The sequence below is a fragment of the Zosterops lateralis genome (assembly GCF_965231275.1).
Source record: "Zosterops lateralis genome assembly, chromosome: 19".
NCBI lineage: Eukaryota > Metazoa > Chordata > Aves > Passeriformes > Zosteropidae > Zosterops > Zosterops lateralis.
In genome coordinates this window covers 1112502-1138279 of record NC_139779.1, presented here as the reverse complement: position 1 = coordinate 1138279, position 25778 = coordinate 1112502, and the positions used below count along the sequence as shown (strand labels likewise).

The 25778-nt window shown below is 49.0% G+C and overlaps 1 protein-coding gene across 8 annotated transcripts in view; it reads right to left on the bottom strand.

The window, feature by feature from the left end:
- Positions 1–25778, bottom strand: part of MSI2 (musashi RNA binding protein 2) — a 202715-nt gene that overhangs the window by 59235 nt on the left and 117702 nt on the right. For all 8 annotated transcript variants that reach the window (XM_083875246.1, XM_083875247.1, XM_083875249.1 and 5 more), the window contains exon 7: positions 21151–21199. In XM_083875246.1, coding sequence (XP_083731372.1) covers positions 21151–21199 — 49 coding nt within the window. The remainder of the gene's footprint in view (positions 1–21150; positions 21200–25778) is intronic.

Genomic DNA, 25778 nt, shown 5'->3' with positions numbered 1-25778 from the left:
TGTATGGCCACCTGCAGTGGGGCATTTGTGGGTGCCTTGCATGGGGAGGTTGGGAGGGGCAGACCCCCAGCTTGCCCCATCCAGGCCCATTTGTGCCACATCTCAGTTTCAGGCTCTGTCACAGAGCCCCTGCCACCAAAAGGCACCAGGAATGTGTCCCCTGGTTGGTGACAGGGCCATAGTTCACCCCTGCCCTGCTCCCTCCTGGGCTGCTGTGACCCTGCAGCCAACCATTCCCCCCAAACTAAAAGGGATTTAAAAGACAGGGATTTCTGCTTGATTTCAGCAAGTGGAGGAGAAGCAGGAGCAGCTCCGTGGTGGAGGAACGAGGCCAAAACCTGCACCTGCCAAGCCCAGAACCTTCCCCTTGTTTGTGCTGCTGAAATTTAACCACCCCCTTCCCCCCCACTGTGGATTCTGGGGTGCAGCAGCTGCCAGAGGTGCCCCCAGAGAAATGATGCATCTCCAGAAGTGACTTTGCAGGGGGAAAATGTTTCCAGCAGCTGAACGGCCACGCTCAAGGTGACTCCTGCCTACCTGGATCCTGCAGCAGCAGCAGCAGAGAGACAGCTCAGGGCTGGGGGGGACAGAGCCCCCCCAAAACACACACAGCCCTGGGCTGCCAGCAGAGGTTACAGAGTCCTCCCTGCAAACTGCAGAGGATGGGAGGCAGAGTGAAGGGCACTTTGCTGGGAGCGTGCAGGTGTCGTTCTCTCATTAACACACGAGCCCCAGCCAAGACAAATGGGCAGGTGAGAGGCCAGGCTCCAGCACGGGCTCCAGGAGGGCACTGGTGACACTGCTGGCAGCTGTCACTGCAGTCCCCGGGCAGAGCATGGGGCTGGATCCAGCAGAGACACCCCCTCCCTCCCCACTGGTGCTGCCACAGTGAGACTGGCACAGCCCTGGCCCCGTTGTGTGAGTACCAACCCCAAAGCTCAGGTGAACGAGCCCATGAGGGCACATTCCACAGGTGTACCCCCCTCATGGAGTGCAGAAAGCCCCTCAATTTCATTAATGTCCCTCCTCACTGTGCTTTAGCTGCTGGATTTGCATTCCTCACCCAGGTGAAATGCTGCTGCTGCACCCACAACCCTCTGAAATGCTTTTCCCTGCAGCTCTGCATGGACCTCACCCTCCCTGGGCTGCACCTGCCAGCCCTGCCTGGGAAGGAGAGCACAGACTCTCCACTGCCCTGCTGACTCCATATATCACAATGCAAAGAAATAACAAACCGGGCACCAAACAACAAGAAACTATTCAAGGAATTGAAATAATTGACTAGGGTCAAGGGAAATACCAGCAAAAATGAGCAGCTTAGCCTCAGGTTAAGCTAATCCCCTTGAGCTGTGCAGTGTGACCCCTCCAGGCTAAAACTTCAGGCAGCACACAACATTCCTGGACATTATTAATATCCTTGGCCAGGACTCCATCCCCGCTGCTCACGCACCGTGTCAGAGTTTGCCTAAGCAAACAATGCAGACTGCTGTGAGGGAGAGCCTGGCCAGGACAGATGCTCTGAATGCACGCACCACTTGTTCCTCTGGATACACATGTAAAGAGCAAAGTATTTGCTCAGCTATTCCTGGAAACCAGCTCCCACCACCAGCACTGAGGGTCTGAGATCCAGCTTCAAACATCCCTGCAAATGCTGACCCAGCTTTGCCCCGTGTGCACGGGAATGAGAAAGAAGTTGAAATTGTTTGGGTGTGTGTTCCCAGGAAAGCTCTGATAGAAGTACATGAGCTGGGGAAAACACCCTTTTTAATGTCAGCTTGATATCTGATTTTTGTCCAGGACCACAGGTGAAGTGAGGTAACACAGAATCACAGAATGGGTTGGGAGGGACCTTGAAGCTCATCCCACTCCACCCTCCTGCCATGGGCAGGAACACCTTCACTAGAGCAGTGATCTGCCTTGTAGTGTCCCAGTGTCTCCTGATTAACACCAGGGATGCTCCCAGCCCCAGGATCCATCCCAGGCTCCTCCCCTGAAACAGGGCAAACAGATTTGCTTCCACAGTAATAGCTCCAGATAGTCAGGAGTGATCAGATTTTACATATGTCCAGGGGCCAAGGCTGACAGCAGCCATTAAAACGCATATATCACATTTTTAATACGGCAGAGTTGGTTTTTATATGGCAGACACACTTATCCCAACACCTCTTCACGTAGAAAACCTGAATCCAGCACTGAGACATTCTGGGAAGTGGGTCCCTGTGTGTTCCCTCCCTCCTGCTCCCCGTGCAGGAGGATGAGGTGACCCAGAGAAGGGTTTGTGTGAGCAGCCCTTGTCCAACCCACCCCATCACCCTCCAGTGACCCCACACAAGCCCAGCACCCACAGCTGTGCCCAATCCTGCAGGAAAATGAGGATATTTCTGCTCTCCCAGCTGCCTGTCTCACCCCAGGAGCACGGGCAGGGCAGCAGCACAGTGCCAGAGCACAGCAGATAATCCATTTATAGAGTCGTTTGTTGATATTACCAATCTCCCATTGAAGTGACCAGAGTAAACCTGGCAGATCTTAATCATTTTTTTTCCACTGTCGGAAGCCAGCAATATATATATATATATATATATAAAAAAAGCAACGAGTGTTATTTTGGGAGCACTGTTGGAGAAATCCCATTGTTCTTTGCTGCATCAATAAAAGCAGTTTTGCTGTTTGATAGTATCAAGTGTGCAAGAACCAGATGCAACAAAGGAGCAGAATCACCCTGGGAAAGGAAACTTTTAATGGGGACCACACAGAGCAGAGCAGCTCTGTAAAAGGGATCTGCTGGGAAAGGAGAAGGAAAACAAGGCTAAGACAAGCACAAAACCCAGAGCCCTTTGCTAATAATGACATCTAAATTTTAAAGTATCACATCTAAAATAGGCTTCCCGAGGCTCCTCAGGTACAGCAGGTGCTTCCCTTCCTTTGCAGCCGCTTTTAAAGACCAGGCACAGACGGATGAGGTAAGAAAAGAGGGACTTTCTCTGCTGAGCCATCCAAAAATCCATGACTTGTTATCTCTGAGTGCCTCATTGTTGTCTTCTGACTTTTTGTGACCAGTCACTCCCTGCTGTGAATGGTTCCCTTGAAATTTTCTCCCCTTTTCATCTATCCCTGTCCCACCTGAGCACAAACAGCTTCCTCAGCTCTGCCCATGCCCAGGATCCCAGGGATTCACCCACTGGAGGGTGGGATGAACACACACACAGGGATGGATGGGCTCCTGCCAAAGCTCCCCAAAGCTGCTCTGTCATCTGCCACCTCCAGAGGTGACCTTCTCCAGTGCCTCCTTCCTGCTCCAATCCATCCCATTCCCAGGTGCACAGGCCCAGCAAAGCTTTATTAAAGCTTCCCTCTCCTCCCTGTGTTTTGGTGACATTGTTTTATGGATTTCCCCCCCGCGCTCAACCTTTGTTCAAACCATCGGGGAAAACGCTGAAATCTTTATCCTCAAAAACAAAAGCACCAGGAGCAGCAGCCACAGGCAGAGGAAAAGGGGAACTAATTACACACCCTGAGCATCCCCTGGGGTGTTCTCACAGGCCTCCAGCTCCATCCCCAGCCACACCAAAGCCACGGATCCAGCACGGAGCAGCTCCTGAGCTGAGCCTGGAATGGGGAAGGCATGGGGGGAGACATTCCATGAGAATCCCCTTTGCTGCCCCCCTTTTCAGAGCAGACAAAGAGCTCTCCGAGGAGGAGCTGTGTGTGTGTGTGATGACCTTTTCCCGTGGTCTCTGCAGGCAGAGAGAACAAAGCTGTGGCACAGCCTCACCTCTGGGCAGTGGGAACGTGGCTGCTCCATCACTGCTGAAGTTCAGCAGTCAGTGCAGGGTTTTGGGTATTTATTCTCCTGGGATAGCTCAGCAGTGTTGATGACTAGAAACCCTCCAGAGCTCAGCCTGATGCCCTGTCCCAGCCTCACACACTGCCCCCAGTGTGTGTAGCACTCTGAGCTTTTAAAGTGCCACTCACAGACTTCTGGGCTGCTTCAAATCCCATTTTGTAAAGGGTAAAGCAACCTACAGGGACCTGTGCACTCCCAGGGAGCAGGAACTGCTCGTGACACAGAGAAATGCTCTGGCCAGGCTTCCTGCAGACAATTCCCCTCAGCAGATTTACACTTGCTTGGGGATTTACTGGGTCAGAGCAGGGCACTGCCAGGACCAGGGCTCCTTGGGACCAAGTCTTTCTTGTTTCAAGCTCTTGGGCTGCAGCTGCCGCCAAAGTCAGGGAGTCCCATCTCCAAACTCTCCTCCATGACCCTGAAGTCCATGCAGGACTGTAGTCCAGTTAACCGGAGAAAGGACAAAGGAAACTTCTGGGGCACAGCATATAGAAACCTGCCCGTCTTGCCAATAAACTGAGGCCTGGCAATTCCCACTGAAGATTATTCAGTGGCATGGGAGAGGTGGGGAGCCCCAGAGGAGCCATCCCCATTCTGGTCCATGGTGGGGGGCAGGAGTCAAAAGGACCAGGAGGATGAAGCTGCTGGATTCCCATCTCATACACAACCTCAGGAAAATTCCTGCTTGGCAGGACCTTCACCTCCCAACCCAGAAAGGGTCTATTTACCCAGTTTATAAAGCATTTGGGTGGCAGGACCTACAGTAACTGTGGGGAGGAGAAAAGAAAAACCCAACAAACTACAGCACCGTGCAGCTCAGCACAAACCCTCAGCGCCAGCCACCAGGAACAGGCTATTTATAGCCCAGGATCATTAACTGTATTAAAAAAGTTTGATGTTCTCTAACAAGCTGTGTCATTTTGAAGCGCTGGCCTTCCCCCTGACGCTGGCTGATAACTGGAGCAGTGGTGCTGAATAGAGGTAATTATACACCAGTTCAATAGGCTGAGCCCTGCGCCGAATGTGAGCGTGTCCTTTCCCCAGGGCTCTTGTTTAAATATTATTCCAGCTCCCACAGCCAACCACAGGAAGAACACCGCTATGGATACTCTCATAAAACTGCATAATTATGAATAATGCTTTGGGTTTTTAACAAAATAAATCACCGCGCGCTAAAAAAGTGCTTATTCCAAGCTAGTGCTGGGAGAGATTAAAATGCCAAGTGAAGCGAGGCATCATCCCACTCCTGGAGCACTGAAGCTCTCTGGTGTTTGTCTGCTCCTGCTGGCCACGGTGCCTGCCTGGCAGGATCACTGCAGCACCTGCAGCCCACCATTTACAGAATCACACAATCACAGAATGTGCGGGTTGGAAGAGACCTTCAAGATCATCGAGTCCAACCCAGCCCTGACATCTCAACTGGATCACGGTACCAAGTGCCACATCCAGTTTTTCTTTTAAACACATCCAGGGATGGTGACTCCACCACCTCCCCAGGCAGACTATTCCAGTATTTAATCACTCTTTCAGTGAAAAACTTCTTCCTAATATCCAACCTATATTTCCCTTGACGCAGCTTAAGACTATTCCTGGACACAGGACCTGGAGCAGAGAATCCTCTGGAACAGCAGGTCCTGCTGTTATGAGCCCCTGGGCAGGTTATTCCAGCCCCACCAGACATCACCAACGTGGCACACTTGGTTCTCATCCAGCTCAAAGTTTATCAGCTTGTAAGAAATGTATGGGCCAGGAAGCCCAGATAAGGTTATGGTGATGGTTATCAGCAGGGATGGAAAGCCCTTGTGATGTGACACATTGAACATATAATTTGAAAGACTTAATGTTTTCATCTGTTTCATGATGTCATTGTGGTTTCAGCCTGGTGAGGCTGACACCACGTTCCATCCATCTCTCCTAGGATGGTGATTTACCCTTTACATGGAGTGCAAAGGGACTGGGAGATAATGCAGTCCCCAGAGGTGCCTCCACGGGCCAAAATCACCTCTGACCAGCTGTGTGAGCCATTAAATTGGTATGAAACCAGCTCTTGACTGTTTGGATCATTTCAACACCCATGCACTGTGGCTGATGTGAGCACCACACAGCCAGACTCCTCCTCACCCCATCAGCCTCTCCAGCCTGGTCAGTCCAAGGGCTCAGTGGTCACCTGTGGGCAGAGCACCAGCACAGGGCTGGGGGGACACTGCAAAGCAGGGGCTTCATGGCACAAACCCCACTGAGCCCAGGGTGTGTGGGCTCCTTGCTGGGCACACCATAACCCTGTGTGTTAACCCACGCTGACCCCGGGTGCAGCCAGGCTGCTCTCCCTGCGGGTTTTGAGCACCTTCCCTTTAAACTCTCAAGAATAAGAGCTCTCCTTGCAAACACTCCACACAGCCCTTGTTTCTGGAGTTGCTATCACAACAGAGCACTGGCTGCAGTCCCTCCAGCCTGGCACAGCCTCACCCTGCCCTGTCCTGGAGGAGGAGGAGGAGGGAGCAGAGGGAAGGGCTGTGCTGGTTTTGCCTGCCCTGCCCGAGTTGGGAAATTGCCTTTGATAACCCTCAGAGACTTTGCAATCCCCACATCTGCTCTGAGGGGACTTTCCAGACACATTTTCCTGGCAGATCCTCCCGTCCCTGTTCCCTGTGCAGGAAAAGTTCCTGGTGATCCATCCCTGTGGCTCCTGCCTCCCACTCCAGATAAACACAGAGCTTTTTAAAGTTATCTTCTGCCCACAGGAGACACACACCAGAGCAGCCTTTCTGCTGGTCACTGATGGGAACCTTCAATAGATCAGCAACAGAGATATTTCCACCTTTAAAATCAAGTTCAGAAATACAGGTGGGGAAAGGGAAGAAAACATTCTGATAGTTGGAGGTTTTCTGGCATTCAGATAATTTTCCCATCTTCAATGCAAGAATAAAAGGTTTGTGTGGTCTTCAGCTAAAATCCAGCTTTAAATTCTGCAAATTTTTTCCTCCCAAAAAAAGCTTTTCCCTAAAGAAGAGTTAAGTCTGACCAGAAAAGTTGCTATTCCCTATTTTCTGGAGTCAGTACCTTCTTCACACGCACCAAATACATCCACCCCAACACCCTGCCAGGAGATAACCTGATGCTCAAGGCCAAGGTGAGCAATGCCTGTCCTCAACTAATCACCAGGTAATTAGGTGGAAGAATTCAGAATGAAGCTGCAGATGAAGAGTAAACCTTCAGCCACTAAATTCCATCCTCAAATAATGAGACTTTATTTTAATTTCACAGTAATAATGTTGCTCAGCATCCCCTCCTCTTATTTACCTCCAGGAAGGAACATTAGCATAAAAAACATAATAAAAAATATCCAGCAAGCAGCTTTCACCAACTCCTGTGTATCACTCATCATTAAATTTGGGAATTAAGCCCTGTTAATGGACACAAACCATCATCCTGAGCGTGCAGGCAGTGTTAATATTTGAATAAGCCAACAACAACAACAAAACAGAGGACTAATACATGCACGGTCATTCTTTCAAGCAGGGAGGATTCAGTTTTCATTTTCACAGAATATTAAACCAAATTTTAATTAGATTATACCAGAGCTTCCCTAATAAGTGCTTGCAAGGGGAACTCCACTGGGCAGAAACTTGCTCTGCAGTGGAAGAGAAGAACTTGCCAGTTAAGTGGTTTAATCACTGAAGAGCTTTGAGGTGCCTTCCTTGTTTTGTTCACTGTCCACCTCAGGCTTTGCCAAGAGGCTCAGAGGTGTTTAGCAATAACAACTTCTCTGGAATGGGAGAAGTGAGCTTGACCAACAGGGGAGAGATGAGGAAAGAAAAGAGAAGGAACAAAACTTGTCGATATGTGAAAGACATCCTGTTCCTCCCCCAAACACCCGGGTTTGCTCCTTCAGAAGATCACAGAGGGAAGGACAGTCCTGTCCTGGGTTGTGGTGTAGGATGTGCACACAGTATTTATCCCATCCCCATCCCCATGAGCTGTTGGAACCAGGTGGGGCAGTGTTTTCCCAGGCCCCTCCTTTGGGCTCTTCTGCTCATGGCCCATCAATGCCTTGCCCAGGACTCACAGGGAACTCCCTCCAGGAGCTCTCTCTGTTTAATGGGCCATCAAGGAGCCACTGCACGACTCCTCATCCCATTGGGAGATGCTCTGCCCAGGGACCCTGGCCCTGCTGCACTGGGCTGTTGTGCAATGTCCCCAAGCCCAGGCTCTGTGCAGGGGGCAGGATTGCTCAATCCCTGTGGTTCCTCTGAGAATGAAGGCGCCTCCACACCCAAGTGTGACACCAAAAGTCTCAAACCCAATTGGGAAATGCTGCAGAGCTGCCAACGGAGCTGGCAAAGAGCAGAGGGATGAGGACATGGCCCTGGTCCTTGGGGTGTGACACAAATAGGTCCCTTTCCTTTCCTGTTTGTCCTGAGCATCCCAAAGCCACTGCTGGCCCTGCAGCTGTCTGGGGTGGTGGCTCCATACAGAGCCCAGCAGGATGGGGGACAGCCCCAGATCTCCATATTTACCTCTGGTTAAAATGAAACACCCCCAGAGCCCGTCTGACAGGAGGTTTTCCAGCAGCAGAGCCACAAACTGGACCACAGGTGACTCAGAGGGACCCAGACAGAACCAGGACCCAGTTCTGGCACTGCTCAAGTTGGCCATGGGTGACACAGCACAATATCCAGCTCCGTGCACTGAGAACAGGCTGCCCTAAATAAAGCACATCTCCCCCTTCCATCAGCTGCACTTGTGACCGGTGGCCTTTTTAATATATTTTTCTTCCTTTATTTTTGTTTTTTTCCTTTCCACTTTTTACTCAGCTGGCCCCCGTGTTTACAGCTCGCTGCAGCACAAATCCTTATTTCATGTCACCCACTGGCCCAAGCTGTCCCCACTCACTGTTTCTCCTAGACAAGTTAATAAGATGGAAGGCTCCCCCGAGGCCCAGAGCCAGCGAACATTATCACTTGGAAGCAAGGCAGAAATACTGACACATCGGAAATGACTTCAAGCCTATTAATTACCCTTTCTTCTCTGGCAGATCTTTGAGAGAGAGCTTGACAAATTGAAAGGCAGGAGAGAGAGCATCCTCCCCGTCCCAGGAGCCCCTGCCCACGCCAACAACAGCAAAAAAAAAAAAAACAACCATTCCCCCCCCCGCCAAATTATTTGTTTTGTTATCAATTAAATCACCAAAAATTAGCTGAGACAGAGGCTGCCTGTCAGTGACAGATCTCCCCTTTCTCTTTGTGTTCCTGTTTCCAGAGTCACAGAACAGGGAGCACTGGCACAGCTCTCCCACCCATCAGGGCACAGGGAAAATGCTGCTGCCCTGGGAAAGTTTGGAGCTTCCCATTACTGAATTCCAATGATCTCCACTCACACCATCCCACCCTGATGTGCTGTAAAACCCCCCTGAATGCCCCTCAGCCCCTCCCTCAAAATGTATTTCCAAATCCTCGCTGGCATAATTGATCCTAATTATTATAAGCGTGAGATATTAAATGCATTCCTACATGCGATGTGGCTTCAACTGTGGGCTTTCAGCAAAGTCTATTGTATAAATAAATGACTGGATTTCTTATTCAAGAGCCTCAGATATGACAGTATTAATTCTGATGCAAAGTAGCCACGCAAGTTGAGATAAAGTCACTACCTGCCACTATGGCTTTATTTTTAAGGTGATTTCCATAATTCCTGCTTGAAAAAAGAAAAAAAAATACAAAAAACAAAACCAACTTCCAAAATAACTGGAACAAAAATCTTGGGGCCGTTACCTAGAAAACTATCATTAAATCATTTGTTCAGTTTTTATTAGTATCATTGTAATTAAAGGGAATCATATTTCAAAAACATCCCTTCAACAGCACTTATCAAACCCCATCCCTGCAGCCTATCAATTAGGATTACAATAACCTCGCTCCCTTGTTGCCTTTGCCATTAGCATTTTGATTGAATGGCTGTTGAGAAGTGACTGGTACCACAAGATTGTGTTCACAAAGTAACGTCGCTTTATTCGCTTCCATTGAAGCTTGTCTAGTTGTCTCCAGTTCCTACTCAAAAGAGACAAGACAGTTCCAAAAGCAGTAATTTTGATGCAGGATTTTTTTATATATATTTTTTTTTCCCTTTCTCAGCGAGGTGAGATAGATTGGGTTAGGCTGGACACAAATGCTATTTAATCACCTGGCAGCAGATGTGGGGGCTGCTCGTGGCTTTGGTCTTGATGCTCTCCAACCCCACAAAGTCCCAGAAAAGTGTCAGGGCAGGAATAGCCACGTCCCCAACACCTGGGGAACACCCACCAGTCTCTGCAAACCCCCTTCAAGAGATACAATAAATTATAATAATAATTTACAATGCCTGAACTACTTGTGGAAGTTTTCATCTATGTTTATTGCTAATAGTATTGAATGTAAAAAGGCCAACAGTTTATCAGCCCACCCCTGGCACTTTGGGAATGCAAAGGAGAGAGTGGAGCTCTCCTGCCACAACAATGGCACTAACGAAGGACAGAGCAGCCACCAATGTCATCAGGAGGGGGATGGATGCATTCCACCACTGCCATGAATTATAGCAACCAGAGTTCATTAAATCTACCACATTAAAATAAAAACGACCTGCCACGTCAGACAGTTCTATTTACTGATATTCCCACCGCTGATGCCTCCCCTGATAAATCACATTCTGCAGCACAAGCAACAGTTATCCAAAAACATTTCAATTACTGGGATGTACTGCTGGGTTACCCTACCAAAACATCACATCCCCAAAGCTCAGCCTGACAGCTTCGAGGGGAAAATAAAGTGACCCCTGCAGGCTTCCTGTGCCCCCAGTGTGGCTGTGAGGGCAGCCATGGGATTAACATGGAATTTAGAAGGGAGGGATGAGAGGGGAATGTTCTGGAACAGGGCTGGCACTGTGTTGGCAAAGATGGGACAGGAAGGGTTTGAGGATATGATTGCCTGGTAAGAAATACTGGAGATGTAAAACCTGAGAGTGAAATAGAAATGAAATCCAGCTCTGAGATGTGATCATGGCAGGCAGGAAGACGGGGATGAGCTGGAGATGGGTGGAAGGACAGAAAACAAAAGGCCCCAAGGGTGCAGCCCCTCTCCACCCTGCCAAGGCATCAGGGAAAAGGTGGATAAGAAAAGTCTCTTTAGAGTTTAGAATACAGGATGATATGGTGATAGAGCAGTTCTCATGGGCTGCAGGCAAAGTCTGTAGGTTTTATATCTTGTGCCAGTTGGTCACTGTAAATTAGAATATTCAACACAAAAGGAGATAGAATGGATTGTAATGAGGTCCTCGCTCTCTTGCTCTTATCTGTCTTACCGCTCCCTCTCTCTTACCTCTCTTGCTCTTACTGCTCTCTTACTCTGACCTCTCTCTTACTCTCACCTCTCTTACCCCTCTCAGCTCTTTTACCTCCCTCACCTCACACCCTCTCTCTCTCTCTCTTTGGGGTTCCCTCCAGCCGAGCCTGTTGACTGAAGGCAAAGCCCTTTTTACCCACAACCCTTGCAATAAACCCCCGTGTTTCTAGAATATCTCAGCTCTGCAGAGTTCCCTCTCCCTGCCATCCACAGATGCTCCTCCAGCACTGACCCTGCAGAGCTGTGGTGCTGCCCAGGCCACAGGGATCCCAACACCAGCCCTGCCCTTCCTCAGCCTCCTCCATCCCAGCAGAGCTCCTGCTCTCCTCGGGAAGGCTCTCCAGAGTCTCTCCCCTCTCCTCTCCCCTCCAGCAGCTCCATCTCTGCTGGCAGGCAGCCAGGAGTGTGTAATGGTGCCAGGTAGCAATTTCATTTTTAAAATGCTCTTATCAAAGATTTAAGGTGAAAGATAAGAAGAGCGCGCACTACATCATCATAAAGGAAACATTGTATAAGGCATGGTATTTTACAAATCAAAACAGTTATCAAAATGAAAAGGTATGAAATAAAAACAAATGGAGCCTGTGCTGTGGAGAGGAGGGGAGGGAGCTCCGGCTTCGGGGAATTGATCAAATTTCAGGTTTTCTTGACAAGTCTCAAAGCCTGTGAAGAACGGGAGCAGCGACACTTCCACTGTCATTTTAAACCAGAAATAAAATGTCAGGTACATTTACAGAGAGCATATACACACACACTTATTTATATGCCTTTTCATATAAATAGATCTATAAATATAGATACATATTTTTCATACCATTACCCACGGCTGTTGGGTGCTTTTATCAAAGTCATCTGACCTGGAAAGCATCTGTTGTTAATACCACTGTTTTATTATTTATCAAATCCATTTCTTCACAGAATGACTAATTTCATACCCACAGCTGCTCCCATCTTCCCTGTGCAGCTGCTCCTTCCCCGGGCAGCCAGGCAGGTCTGCAGCCCATCTCACCCACCCTCCTGCTGCTCCAGAACCCTCCTGAACCACAGGGGCAGGTATGGAACAGAACGAGGCCAAAGGGCCAGGAGAAAATTTGTGGGACACCACCAGGAGTGGGGGAACAGGAAACAAATCCCACTCCCATGATCTGATTTTTTTGTTTTCCTGCACTTGCATCCAAGGCAGCACAAAAGCAAATATTTTAGCCTCGTTATTGGTTTGAGTTTAGGGTGAAGAGGAACAGGAATGGCAAAAGCCAAGCCCCCACCAAGACTGAAAAGTGATTTTAGCTCATCTGAATTCCCCATGAGCTGACAGGGGAATATCTGCTGCCACAAGGAAGCAAATTCTCCTGCCAGGTTTCTCCCTGTGGATCCTGCCCTAATTCCAGCGCTCTGTGGAACACGTGTGTTCATGTGTGCCTCCTGCAAGGGGTAAAGGAGGAAGATTTCCATCACCAGGGCATTGCTGGGACTGAAATCAACCTCTCAACTCCCACCTGACTGACCCTGGGGCTGGCAATGGTCCCGGTGAGAGTAAATGTGGAGAGATGGTTCTGTGGCCAAAGTGTGAGCCACAGAGCCAGCCTGGATCCATGCCCAGCGTTCCCATTCCCACATCTGAGCTGGGACAACGTGGGGCTCCATTCCCTACACAGCTGAAAAGGATTTTGGGATCACCCACAGCAGGGCTGAGCAGGGTTAACAGCACTGGAACTGTTCACTCCTCATCTCCTCCCACAGCACAGAATTCAGGAAGCTCTTAGAACTGGGAAGGTGTTTTAAAATGGGGAGCAATCTGTGAATTACTGCTCTGGCTGAAGGTAGTTTTCTGGTCCAGAAAACACTCAATAAATTAAAAAGATAAAACCCACAACCCAAATGTGCCGACCTGCAGTTTTCTGAAAGAAGCCGTTTTTCAACTTATTCTATCGGATCCAGTGAAAAAAGTGCCAGATGTTCTTACTTCAGCTTAAATATACAGAAAAACATACAGGATAAGCAAAATCACTCCATGCCAGGACATTTAATCAAACTAATTAAAGAAATCTTCCATTTCCACTCCTCCTGACAAGTCCTCCTTCGGCAGCAGAGTCATTTGGAGCTTTTGCTTTGCACAAACACAACCCAGGGAGCAATTGCTGCTCCCCAGGGAGGGACACACACCTGAGAACGTGTTCAGGAACCTGCCCAGCTTGGATCAGCATCCCCCCCAAATTCCCAATGCTTAAATATCCAGAAACAACCACAGCCAGGGGTGTGAGGATGGGGAGAGCAAGTGGTGGAGCCTGCTCTGATGGAGGCTCAGGGGCCAAAGCTTTGTTACCAGCATTATCCCTGTAACCTCTGTTTCTGCTGAATCTCAAGATTTAGGGGATAGGGGATGTGTTATCTGTTTATACAGATCACCAGGAGGCTTTTACATGTGGCAGTGACCTTGTACAACTGAAGGCTTCAGCAGCACAGGGGACCAAGCACAGCTGACAGGGGCGACTCACTCTGGGGTGACAAACCAGCCCCTCTGCTGCAGCATCCTCCTCCTCACCTTCCCTGCAAGGGCTCCAAAACACTCATTAACAAACCCCACCAACAGAAAACACAGGTGTGTGAAAAACAAAAGCTCTCCCTGTGCACGTTGGAGAGTTCTCACCCAGTCTGCTCCCTCTTATCCACTGGGAGAAGGAGCCAACACAGCAGGGAGGGAGTGAGGCAGAGTCTCTCCCTGTTTTCATATCACATTTTTGGGCTCGCTGCGAGGAGCTGCCTCTTTTCTCAAGGTCACCACGCTGATTTTAATTCTGCCCGTTGTACGCAGGCTGCCCGTCTATGGAAATGTTGCATTTTGTTCTCCTCCTGTTTCTGGCCTTTCCTCAATTAACATTTCCAAACAGTCCCACAAGGCTCAGAGTGCTCCCTGCTAATCACTTGGCTCCTGCATTGGGGAAGCAAAAGGGGCTGGGTCTCATCAGCTGGGTAGATTCATAAGCAACAACTTATTTGTGGCTTTTAGGGTTTCTTTCTGCTCAGAGCTCATCAGGATTTGTGCTAATTTCTCTGTCACTCAAGCTGGCTGCCTGGCAGTGACAGTGAGAAGGCAAACTGAGTTTGTACTAAATGACCTCACTCCTCAAGGCAGCCCCAGCCTGGCACACGACGTGGTGTCTCTGACACAAACCCACCCCCTGCAAGTGTGACAGAACCATGATCATCACTCAGAAAACTTCAGAAATATCTGCACAACCCTCACTTTATGTTTCCTGAAGAACCTTGCAGAGACCAGATGGGCTGTGCTGATTTTCCTCTGCCCCCTCCAGTACAACTGTGGTTTAGCTGTGCTGTCACTGATGCACTTCAGGACTAAGTGAATGAAGATTTTTCACTTTGAGACAGAGACCACAAATCACAGTTCCACAGGAAGGAAATGTCCTGTTCCTGCTCGTGGTTCTGCCCTGGACACCACAGGCACCACTGTTCCCTCCCATCTCTGTGCCTCTGCTTTCCTACCTGAGGTATCACAAACCCCACAAACCATCCTCTACTGCACCCCAAAAAGGTCAATTAAAGGGACTGAGCCCTTCAGCCACCATCTCCTCAACTTGTACAAGTCTCCTGGATAAACCCAGGTCAGAAAGGTCAGACTGCACAGGGCTCTCCTTCTGGGCACAGGGAATGAAGGGATTTCTTCACCCATGTTGGCCATGAGGACAAAATAAAAATGAGTGTACAACTTGACTGCCCTTTACAATGTGCTTTAAAGTTGATATTTAATGTAAAATCTCTGATATCAGAGGTTCCAAACTAATTCCTGAGCTGAATTTGCAGCCTTTACTGGAGGGAATTTTTCCCTAATTAGTATTACTACTGCAGTTTATTTGCTAAACAAGAAAATAAAAGAATATAAGAAAACAAGGAAATAAAAATAGAATAAAAAAGAAAATAAAAATGCCAGCCCTTTTTCTGACTGCTGCTGCAAGTGGAGCCTCTCCCCCACTTCAGAGAAAACATCCACAGACATCTCCTCCTTGGGTGCATCCCCAGCCAGGGCAGCTGCTCCCTCCATCTCCTCCTCTGGATGGAATTTTCATTACGGGTATAAAATTAAGCAATAAGGTCTGACAGGCAGCACAGAGCCGGGCAATTATTGCCAGCCTCAGGTGGCACCATCCAGCGTGAGGCCAGGGCCAGCAGGGCTGGAACCACCCGAGATATTCCATAATCACTGGAAAAAGCGTGGCCAGGATCTGCTATTCCCAACTGGAGCCTGTTGGGATCGGGGCTCACTCCAACCTGACTCTGGGTATTTTTACACCTCACAGGGCAGCAGAGACAGGCACCGGCCGGGAAATTAAAAGACATGGGAGATGGATCTGAGAACTGGCAGCTTTTGGGTTTTGTTTTGTGGTTGTTAACACTGAAGTGGGAGCAGGATAGAGGTGGGCAGAGCTGGACAGAGAAGGACAGAGCTGGGCAAGCCACATTCTGCTGCCATCCCAGCTCCCACTTTGGATCCCCCAGCCTGGAGGTGACACAGAGCAGAGATGTCAGGGCTGCTCTGCAGCCTTGCAGCCGTTAATGTGTTTAAGAAATGAATATTTATAAGGGGAGGATGTAATATTAAAAAACACACACATATAAAATATTAACATGGCACATGTCACTGCTGCAATCCAAACAGACAGGTGTGACTGATGGTGTTCACTGATAGGTGTGGAAATGGTAAATAATATTAACTAATGAATCTTCGCAGCCCTCGCGTGAAGTTTAGAAGCAAATATTTGCTTAAAAATCTCTCCAAACCCTCTGTGTGCAGCTCCTGCTCCCCTGGAGAAGACAAACACTGCTCCGCTCTGTCAGCAAGGGTTAAATCTCTCCGTGTCCATCCCTGGGATGGATTTCACGGGGAGGGAGCGGCGCGGAGCCGGCGCTTCCCGCAAAACAGCCGCGCTCTCTGGAGTCCCATTTCTGAAGTGATACAGCTGACAGGGGAATAAAAGCCCGTCTCATCTCGGAAAGCAATAACAATAACACTGCCTCCAGTTATAGCTTATGTCACACTTTTCATCCAAAGCCCTTAAAGCACTTTTATGTTTTAAAAAAAAAGCATCGTCGCCGTGGCCGGGGATGCTTCCCCCAAATCTGTGGGTCAAACCTGCTGGAGTCAAACCTCCCCCAGCCCTGTTCTCCTAAAAAGCACAATCTGTGAGCTCAGGAAGGCTCCCCCCAAGCACTTCTAAGGATACTCAGTGCTATATAGCCAGGCTGCTGCCAAGCCAAGAAAAGCTACGCTCAAAATGACCAAATTAGGCAATTATTTCTATATATTTTAACTACTCTTTTCTCAAAACTGCCTGGGGATGTATTTTTAAATGCACACGACCTTGCCTGGCCTGAGGGAGATGGTGATAAACAAATAATTGCAGTGACTTAATTATATTTATATCTCATCTATAAAAATGTCAATTATAACTTCAGAGATCAGCTCCAGAACTGAGGTTTTGGCAGCAGGACAGAACACAAAAGGTTATTTTTTTCTCCTCAGAAAAGCCTCCTTTGCCGAGGCACAGCTGATATCTGTCTAACAGCATCACTCCCAATAAACACAACCATTATGCCAACTGCTTCCACCTGGACAATTACTTTCAGGCACTGAAATCTGCTGGAAAGACACGGCACAGACACAAAGCTCAACCCTCACCTTCCTCCTGGAGAGCAGAGCTGTGGGAAGGATGGGAGAGGCCCTGGGCTGTGGGTTGGTGGGGTGGGGGGCACCAACCTTTCAGTCTGAGTTCTGTGGGGTTGGATCAGCCCCCAGCCTTGGGCACAGCAGTGTGTGATGCCATGTCAGGGTGCCAGCAGTGTCCTGGTGTCCCCCTGCAAGGACCTGGGAGCCAAAGGGATGCTCACCCACCATCCACAGCCCCAGACACATCCAGGTGTCACCCAGCCCTGCCTGGGCACCCTCCTCACAGGCACAGGAACAAACTCTGCCAACAGCTGCAAAAGCCCAAGTGACAGCAGAGCTCTGCCACAATCAGGTCCATCCCTGGAGGTGTTTTAACCCCTGACATGCAGGATGTTGTCTGTACCCCACAGACAGCCTGCTTCACTTTAATTTTGTTTAGTTTTAAGATTAAAGGAGTCCAAATCACACGCTGTCACTTCCCTCCTCTCTCTGCTGCCATCCTTAACTGTGCAAGAGGGTTAGTTGATATGAAAATAACTCTGGGGGCTGGACGGCTTTGAAAAACATATAGTATTACACTCAATTCCTGCAATTACAGCTTGGGGGATTCACTCACTCGAAACCTTAAACTTTTTGTGAGTCCAAGACATGGCGCTGTTGTGATGCAGGTCCTGGACAGCTGCTGGAGGGGCTGAAAGGCTCCAGCACCCACAGAACAAGCACAGGCTGGGCAGGGATCACCCTGGGCTGGGACCAAGAGCATCTCACTGAGATAAGGAACCTCTGCATCCCCTTTTCCTGGCTCAGCTCTCCCTCCTGCTGGGATCAGCTCGGGACAGCCACTCCTGCACTCCTCCATTGATGTAACTGCTCCTCCCCATGCAGCCTGCTGTGTCCAGGGCTTTTTCTCAGCTTTGCTGGAGACAACAACCCCTCTCTGTCTGCGGGAGCACAGCCCAAGGGCACGGCCCCCACCCCAGCACATTGAGATGCTTCCTGGAGCTCCTCTCCATAATGAAGTTAGAAGGACATCATCATCCTGCCAGGCTCCCTACACCCCCAAAGATCAATAACTAATGCTGAACTCCAGATCTTATCTGCACTTTGCAAGGGTAACAAAATAACACCACCCTCTTTTTTCTTTTTTTTTCATTTTCTTTCTTTCCAATTACTGAACCCTTTCAAGATTGACCCAGTAATTTTCAGCTCTATGAAATTTTAGGCAGTGAAGAAAGTGACAGAAGTGATCTGCCAGAATGTTGGGAGAACTTTTGTGTGTGGTTTTTGGAAGGCTGCAGGAATACAGTAGTAGAAATAGAGGATCACCAACACTTTGTTCCCAAAAAAAAAGAAAAAAGAAAAAAAAAAAAAAAAAAGAAAAAGAAAAAAAAAGGCACCTGAAGAAGCTGACCCAGAGATATTTGTTTATCAAGTGCTGGTTCTTTGTGTGCCCACTGTCACAGCCAGAGGAACCCTTGGAAGGAGATATCCCAGTGATTCTGGGGATTGTCTTGCCTATAATACACCAAAAAATAACCACTCCAATTAAACACAGATTTTGCAGCCTGCCTTTAAGATGGCTAAACAGATCAGCATGAAATCCAAGAGCTGAGTCTCATTTTCCTTAGAGAACATCCAGGAATAGCTGGACATTAAAATACTCCTGCAGAGGCACAGCACGACTGGCCTGATGGCATTTCTAAGGTTATAGAACCATTAAGGTTGGAAGAGACCTCCCAGTCCACCACAGAGACAAAGTGCTCCATGCCATACACAAAGTTTTTATTTTGGGTGGGGTTTTCAAGCCAGGGGGAGCAGTTTGAAAATCCTTTTCCCCCTGCCTGGTTCAACCCCTGCATTTCCACAAGCAGGGCTGGTGCAGGTTTTACACACTCACCAAACACACACACAACACAGGAGCAACACACACGTGCCAGAATTATGTCAACAAAGCCTCTCAATTTTCTTGCAAGGAAATTTATCTTGCCTTCTAGCAGCAGGGAGTGAATTTTAATCCTTTTCCCCTCCCATGCCCACGATGATTATTCCAGGCATAGACTAACGACAGCAAACCACAGCGGATATTTTATCTGCCATTTCTCCTTCCCGTGGCTAATTTGAAGAAACAGATTGCAACCCACAAGTGGTTTTAAGAATTGCCATTAACACTGTTGCTGCACACTACAGCATTTTAAACACGCTTCCAACACAATCAGAGTGTCACAATTTGTAAAATCTGGGGTGATTTTATCGGCAGAACTCACTTCATCACCACGGCCCTGAGCCAGTTCATTAGGCTGATTAGCACCAGCTACCTGCACAGAGCAGGGAAAAAAATCCCACAAAAGGCTGGATAAATTCAAGTGTGAAGATGAAGAGGACTTTTACTCTGCCTTTTACACTTGATTTTTCCTTCCACCTGTCCTTGGCAGGGGCGAGGGCCTTGTGTGCAGCCCCTGGGCACAGGCTGCCAGGAATTTTGGCTAATCCCAGCAAACATCAGCTCTGCCCTTCACCCAGCAATGGGGAAGCCTGTTCCCTGGGATACAGCCTCCCAAACAGAGCTCTCTGTGTGCCAGAGAACTCCTTTCTTCACCAGGAGAGGGACTCCAGCCCAATTTGTCCCCTGGGTGCAGAGTCTGACTCCATGGAGCCCAGGGGAGATTCTGGGGTAACATCACCTCCACCCCATGGCAGCATGTGGAGCCTGCTTTTGGTCCTTTGTGACTTTTAGTTCCTCCCCACTTAGATCTCACCCAGCAGTTCACACTGGGGATGCAAATGTGGAGCAAAATGTCACGGCTTGCATGTAGGAAAAACAAGCTATTAAAAAAAATTAGCCAAGGAAATAAATTCACAGAATTCCCAGGGGGAAAAGAAAGGATGACCTGTTGCCTCTCATCTTCAACACACAGAGTGGAGGAAAACCCAAAAGGTTTCATGGCAACTGAAGTGCCCCCCAGAGCTGCAGCCCTCATCTCCAGCAGACCTTTACTCCTGGTGAGTCAGTGGAAAGATGTTTTTGGAGAAGGAATCCACCCTGCAGGGCTCATTACCCAGGCTCAGACCTGCAGGGCTCCCTGGCACAGCACTGCAGCCTCCCCAAAGAGCCCAGAAACGCTGACCCAGGGCTGCAGGAGCAGAGCTCAGCACTCCCAGAGCACAGACACCAACACTCACCGCGCCCTCCTGCCTGGGGAAGTGCTTAGAGCAGCACAGAGCCACGGCAGGGGACACTGCAGGGGTCACCTTGAGGGACAGCACACAGATATCCTGCAGGGAGGGCTCACACAGCCCTGCTCTGCTCTCAGGGCCCTACAGAGCCCCAGCAGGGCAGGCACAAGGTGTGGAGACCACAGAGAGTTTGGTGGGCAGGAACAGAGCTCAGTGCAGCACAGCCAGGCGGGAACTCAGCCCTGGGATTTGGGACATTTCAGCAAAAGGAGACAACCTCCACCTCTGGCAGCCTCCCCAAACATCTGAGAGCAGCTGCCACCTCTGTGCCTGAGACAGCAACCACATCAAGCCAGGAGCCAGAGTCACCAGCAGCCATGGCACGGGGGCAAGAGCCAATGTGCCAAACCATGGCACAAAATCCATCCTCAAGCCCCATCTCCACGGCAGGGCTCAGGAATGCAGCAGGAATGGCACCAGCTCTCCAAGAGACAGAGCAGCATCCTTTATTTCCACTGAGAGCAATGGCCATAACACAGAAAATAACTCTCAGCTCCTTTCACTGAGCTGTGCAAGAAGCAATGAAACCTCTTCTCTCTTGTGAAATATGTGCAGGGAAATTCATCCTCTGGAGATCCTGCCTGTTCTGAGCCACCACCACAGGAGGACAAGCAGCCCTCACTCTCACAACTCCAGCACACTTGCAATCCCAGTAGAGAATTTAGCACCTTCATTTCCTGGTATTTCAGCTTAACTGGACTTATGCCCAGCTTAACTGATGCCAACCACCTCGGTACAAACCCAATGCTTCTTCCCAGCAGCCTCAGCACATCCAGCTCCATGGATTTACTCTCCAGGGAGCCTGACAATGGTCCTCACAATGACCAGGAAAGTCATTTCCAACAACAAAATCCACGGGCATGAGGCATTCCATGCCAACCAGCCCCTCCTCTGCACCTGCAGCACTGAGGATTTAGTGCCAGGCATTCAGCCACTGGCTCATCTCACTGAATGTGGTTTTTGCTCCCCCAGGCAGAAGCTGCCACACCCTGTGAGGTCAGAGCTCCAGCCCCTCTTACCTCTATGCCTGTTGGTCGTCTTGTCGAACATTAGCATGGCATCCTCTACCTGCAAGACAAAGAGGGAGAGTTGTGCTTTAACACACACTGGCAACTCAGACACACACCAGGGAGGGGGACATGGACAGGAGCAGCCTGGATGGAGCAGAACTCCTTGTTTTTGGCCAGAGGCAGCTTCTCCTTTAGGAAACCTGTTGCTTTCCACCTCCCTGCCCTGTCTGATGTCTGATCCTAAAGCAGAAAAGTGACCAGTAAGTGTTGGCCATAAACAGCCAAATATCTCAGCAGCTCTTCCACTTCACATCCACCCCTGGCCATGCCTCATCTCCCTTTTGTAGGGAGAGCAGGAAGGGCCAAGGGAGGAAATGTGGACACAAATCAAGCCCATGACTTCTCCAAACCAGAGTCACTCTCTTGGCTGAGAATTAGGTTAAAAGAGTCATGAGCAGGGTAAAATCTGGTCAGCCAAGAAAGGTATTCAGAGGTTTTCAAAAGGGCTTTTGAAAAGCTGGAGGAAAGAGGGGAGAGGGAGGAGGGAGAAAGTTTAATTCGCATCAGGCTCGGCATTTCCACTTCAGAAGAGAGATGACTGATGAAACGTATTGAAGTGCAACCAAATTGCTTTCAACTTTCATTAGGATTTGCATGATTTATTCCACCTCCATTTAATCTGTGCAGCCACACCTAAAATTTTGTACTTACTGCACAAGGGGTGTTGTGCTGGGCTTCATTTCCCAGCACCACCACACCTTGAGCTGCTGTTCTGAGGCTGCAGGAACAGGGGCAGGTGGGTCCTGGGCAAACTGAGATGAAATTACAGACCTGCAATTCCCTGCTGTAAACTCAGGGATGATGAAAACCTGTGACACTGAATTACAGGAGGTGTTGCAGGAAGGGAGAAAAACTTTAAAGAAAAGGTTTTATCCTCTAAAGGACTCCACTTCTGGGGTGTGGATTTGGGATTTCTTGTTTGTTTGCTTGTTTGAGGTTTTAAGAATTTTTTTTTTCCACCAGTAATTTTTCTGTACTTCCTTGTGCTTGTACTCTTTCTAGAAATCATTTGTTTTAGCTAAGTGATTTACAACACAGTTCCACACTCTCCTCCTCTCACAAAGTGCCACCCAAGGGTCCACCTGTCCCCCCAAATGTCCTCTCAGGCAACAGAGAAACATCCAATCTATGTCTGTGAAAAATTTCCCAGCCTTGGCTGGGGAGAAGGAGTTTGGGAAGGTGGTGAAAACACAAGCTGAACCTCCCTGAGGTTCTGAAGGACTGAAATATGTTCCAGAAGATGGTAAAAAAATATAGTGCAGCAAAACCTTACATGACACCTAAAATTCATCTGAAAATCTGTCTCTGCTTAAGTTGTCCTTAACTTTTTTAGTCAAACTGGTTTGCAGAAAGTGCTGGCAATGGCCTGAGACAGTGCAGAACTGCAGGTCTCCTGATACCCATCTTGACTGAGCCCTGAAGACGCTGATGCACTGAAAAACCCAAACTGCATTAAACACAGAGCAGTTTGTCCTGCTGTCTGTCTTCCCTCCAAGGGGGAAAACTCACCAGGATGAGCAATACCAGGAGGCAGATAAGGACCAGGCTGCCCTTCACCCTGCACGCTGCTTATCTCTGCTCCAGGGTTATGTTTGCTCAGCAATCTTTATTTTTCATTCTCACAGGTCTTGGCCTCGCTGGAACCAAAAATTACACATTGCACCTGCTGCTGTTTCCTGGGGCATTGCTGCCTCCTCAGCCCAGGCATCAGCCACCTTCTGTCCCCCACTGAAAAAGGTTTAATGTGGAACTTTTCTCCCTCCAGTCCCGTCCCAGAGCTCTGAGAGCTCTTGGATGTGCAGGGGCACAGGGAGGTCTCTGTCCCCCTACCCTGTGTGCAGCTCTCCTGCCAAAATGCCACCTCCTCCTGCAAGGACATTACTGGGGACTTCAAACAGGCTGCTGTGTTGGTTAGGGAGGGAAGAGATGCTCCAGCATGGCCACGTCTCAGCTGCTGCTGAACCTCCTGTGCAGCCTCATCCTGCTCCTCCTCCAGGAGCTGCCAGGGCAGAGGAGGGGCTGGTCCTGGCACCAGACACAGCACTGGGGGCTGAGGGGCTCTGAGTGCAGACCCTGGTCCCCTCCCTTCTCCCACCTGTCCAGCACAGCACCATCCCCTGGGCAAACACAGCTCCGTGCCATGTGCACCAAGCTGGAATGATGATCTTGGCAGGAATCTTTTTTATGCAAATAAATCCCTATTAGCGGTAACAAGCACAGGCTGCAGGGGCTAATCCAAGGAGGGAGGTTTCCTGAGGCCCCCAGGAGCACAGGCACCCTGGAGCTGCCCCCCTCCAACTGCTGGGCTCAGGCTCAGGCAGCAAATCCCTGGAAAAGGGTCAGCACTGACAGTCCACACACGAAACCTGCACGGGGGGAGTGTCTCTGCAGCCGAGTTCAGTCGTGGCCCAAGTCTGCCTTGAAGAAAAAATGATCAGTGGGGTGTTCTCTGAGCCAGCTGGTGCCCTTTCAACAATGTCTAATTGGTTATCTTTTCTCTTTCCTAAGGTCAGAACATTTTATCTCCGTCTCTGCCCTTTCTGTGCTTACCCCACCCTGCGTTATTTTTTAGGGCAGGCATTGTGGCAGAAGAATAGCCTCTTTCCTCCATAGTCCGGTGACACAATGAGACTTCTTGAAACCTCCTGAATAGATAAAGTGCGGCGGCAAAAGGAAAATTCTATTAACGCTTTGCAAAATAAAACATCTGAGAGCTGGTGAGACAAGCAGGAGAAGGAAATCAATATGGAGAGGGCAGAGCGCTTAGAAAAACTTTTCACCAGTTGCAAAAAGGTGGAGAAGGGTATGGGAGGGAGGGGGGGGAGAGAAACTTATTAATGCAGAAAACCCATCAATGGTATGGAAATCTGGCAGAACAGCAAGAACTCAAACTAGAAGAATTTGAATATACAAAGGGCTGAATAGAATGAGCAAACCACACTGCCTCACACACACAGCCCGTTTCTCACGGTTCTCTCTGAAGCAAACACAAGCGGCTTGTTCAAGTTTTCATCAAGGAGAAATAAGGGACACAGTCAAGGTAACCGGCAGTAAACCCTGGAGTAAGCAAATTGATCCCTCTTTCAGGGGAAGGGAAAAAAAAACCCAACCCACAGGCAAAAACTCAAGCACATCCAGTGACTGCCCAAGTTAACCCCCTCCTCCAGCCCTTTGCTTGCCCAGTGCTTTAAAGATGCTCAACTGTGAGTTTTCCAGGTCTCAGCTCAAAAACATGCAGCTCACACTTTGCATAAAGAGGAAAGGAAGGTTTTGGCAGGGTTAGAAGCAGGACTGGAAGATGGAATTGGCCCTGCAAGGCTTGGCCATCACCCACCACGGCTCAGCCCCAGGGAAGCCCTGGATGGACCAGCACAGGAGGGGGAGGCTGAGCCACCCCCAGCCAGGGCACCCAGACACCAGCAGGCTCGATATGGGGGATTTAAAGGAGCTGATTAATCCAGATTCATTCTCAGCATCAAGTGAGAATTACAAAATGAACAGTCTCAGGACTTAGGGTAACTAAAAAATAAAAAAAAGGAAGAAAACAAAGACTTGCCAGTGAACATTGGTTACAAATGGACACTTAAGGCCCCCAGACTCCTCTGTCCCAGCACAGCCCATCCATACAGCCAATGCAGACCCAGTTTCTTACATAAAGCCTAACTAATGGGCTTCAGTTTATTTAACTTCTTTTTTTTTTTTTTTTTTTTTTTTTTTTCCCAATCCACTTGGGGCTCTGAGAAAAGGAAGGGCTCTACCACTTCATTACTCACTGCCTGGAAGGAGGAATAGGGGAGAATAGGAGGGAAGAAAAAAAAACCTGGAGGAGCCAAAGGCTTTAATAATCCTAACAGTTCCCAGGGTTATTTAAAATATGCCCAACCAGTTCACAAAAGGCTCCACGGAGATAAATTTATTTGATTTTCTTCCACTTTAATGGAGCCATACATTTAAAGCAACAAAACCAGGGTGACCTAAATAAAATGACTATTAATTGTACTCAGAAAAATCTCTGAATTTAATGCAAGTGATCTGGCCCAGCACAAGAACACACAATATTCTCCAGTCGTTCCTCCTACTTTCCTCTTTGGGATTTTCAACCCCTCTTTCCCACCAGGCAGCAGGAGCTGATCAGACCCAGCACAGCCCACAGTCACTCACACTGAGTGCCCTGCAGAGCCCAGCAGAGGTTCCAGAAGAATCTGCAGGGTGCTGCTGCAGAAACTGGAGCATTGAAAGGGGAAAGGACCAAACCATTTTTTTTTTTTCTGGAAAACTTTAAGCCTCACCCTGTATCTCTCCAAGTGCATGTTCACAGAGCCAAGAGGTGCCCATGGACCCTCCCTGTGAAGCCAAATTTCCTGTACAAGCTGCCTGTGCGCACAGGAGCAACACCCACCACCATCCCACACCTGGTTCTGCTCCCTCCATTTGAGTTTAGTTTACTCACTGAGTAAAACTTCCCCAATGAAACCACCATAACTGCACTGAAGGGACACACAGCAGCCTTTATGCCTCCTCATCCAGGCCAGGAAGGCTTTTCCTGATCCAAACCCTGGGTTTCCAGCACACCCAGA